This window comes from Vanellus vanellus (assembly GCF_965231255.1).
Source record: "Vanellus vanellus genome assembly, contig: HAP1_SCAFFOLD_89, whole genome shotgun sequence".
Classification (NCBI taxonomy): Eukaryota; Metazoa; Chordata; class Aves; order Charadriiformes; family Charadriidae; genus Vanellus; species Vanellus vanellus.
This window is the reverse complement of record NW_028126694.1, coordinates 173,288-175,239: the sequence shown is the minus strand read 5'-3', so window position 1 is coordinate 175,239 and position 1,952 is coordinate 173,288. Positions and strand designations below refer to the sequence as shown.

The following is a 1,952-nucleotide window of genomic DNA, read 5'->3' as shown; positions in this document are numbered from 1 at the left end:
GTTCCCTCAGGCACCTCCTGTGTCTCCCCACTCTCCCCTCCCTGTGCCTGATGAGGCCCTGCTGACTCCCTCGGCACTGCAGCGTCCTTGTGCGTGGACACATTGATTCAGTGCTTTATATTAGTGGATTTCAACTTTGAGGGTGTTTCACCTTCAGAGTCTCCATCCGTTCCATCTCAAGGGCAAGTGTTGAGTCCCTAATCCCGCCTCTCTTCCTGCCTGATATACATTTCCAGAACGTCCAGTATATGCCATCAGTCCTGTCATACATGAAGAAGACTGAGGAGATAATGGGAGCTCATGGACCGTCTCCCCTTCTATTGGCTACTAAGAAGAGCGCTTTTAAATCCAGAATATTTGGTGAAGTGGAAACTAATTGTACCATGAGCTTAGCTCCAGAAACATTGAAAACACAAGGAGAAGAGATTCATTAAAATATTGATTCCTTGAACATGTTCTTGGAAGGAACTTTGGAGGAACAGCCCATCCTTCAGGCACGGCACTTGGGAGATGCCCTTTTATTGAAGAGCTATTATCTGTCAGGCCACACCTGACACACTGTTGTGCAAGGGTCAGACACAGTAGGATCAAGCCTTAAGACAAGCAGTGTGAACTCAGAAAATTATCTATAAGCAGGATTATCACGAGAGAAAAAAAGCAGACTCACAGCCTAAGATAAGCCTTGGGCAATGTGCATGGAAGGGGCAGCAGGTTATTGTCAGCGAAACAGTGTCCATTGGGCCTGTTTCCGTACGGCATCCTTGAGCTCCTGGTTCCTCATGCTGTAGATGAGGGGGTTCACTGCTGGGGGCACCACCGAGTACAGCACTGCCACCACCAGGTCCAGAGATGGGGAGGAGATGGAGGGGGGCTTCAGGTGGGCAAACACTCCAGTACTGATAAAGAGGGAGACCACGGCCAGGTGAGGGAAGCATGTGGAAAAGGCTTTGAGCCGTCCCTGCTCAGAGGGGATCCTCAGCACTGCCTTCAAGATTTGCACATAGGACAGCACAATGAATACAAAGCACAAAAATACTAAACAGACACAAACTACAATCAGTCCAACTTCCCTGAGGTAGGAGTGTGAGCAGGAGAGCTTGAGGATGTGGGGGATTTCACAGAAGAACTGGTGCAGGGCATTGCCCTGGCAGAGGGGCAGTGAAAATGTATTGGCCGTGTGCAGGAGAGAATTGAGAAACCCACTGCCCCAGGCAGCTGCTGCCATGTGGACACAAGCTCTGCTGCCCAGGAGGGTCCCGTAGTGCAGGGGATGGCAGATGGCAATGTAGCGGTCATAGGCCATGACGGTGAGGAGAAAATACTCAGCTGAAATAAAAATGAGAAAGAAAAAGAGCTGGACAGCACATCCTGCATAGGAGATGGCCCTGGTGTTCCAGAGGGAGTTGGCCATGGCTTTGGGGAGCGTGGTGGAGATGGAGCCCAGATCAAGAACAGAGAGGTTGAGGAGGAAGAAGTACATGGGGGTGTGGAGGCGGTGGTCGCAGGCGATGGCGGTGATGATGAGGCCGTTTCCCAGGAGGGCAGCCAGGTAGATGCCCAGGAAGAGCCCGAAGGTCAAGAGCTGCAGCTCCCGTGTGTCTGCCAATGCCAGGAGGAGGAAGTTGGTGATGGAGCTGCTGTTGGACATTTCCTGCCTCTGGGTATCTCTTATTCTTAACTGTGACTATCTGTTACGGTGGAAAAGACAGTACTGAGTCAGAGCAGACTTCTCCCGGCAAAATGGATTGCATATGTCTTTGCAGCCCCACATGCAGACCCTCTTTTCAGGAGCACCTCTCTGCAGCTCCCTCACTTGAGCTCTGGCTTTTGCCGGCTGAGGCTGCCACTGGGAGCAGGGCAATGGGCTCCGGAGGAGTCCTCCTTGCTGTGCAGCAAGAGGGAACTAGGACAGCAGGGCTATCTCCAATTAAATGTAATTGTGTTATATCAAA

The 1,952-nt window shown here is 51.4% G+C and overlaps 1 protein-coding gene across 1 annotated transcript; it reads right to left on the bottom strand.

Annotated features, from left to right (window-relative positions):
- Positions 1-718: 718 nt before the first annotated feature.
- Positions 719-1,648, bottom strand: LOC309685851 (olfactory receptor 14J1-like; the record flags this gene model as incomplete). Its single annotated transcript, XM_082501554.1, has 1 exon — positions 719-1,648. One exon carries the CDS (start codon positions 1,646-1,648, stop codon positions 719-721), a length of 930 nt encoding a protein of 309 aa, XP_082357680.1.
- Between the last annotated feature and the right edge of the window lie 304 nt (positions 1,649-1,952).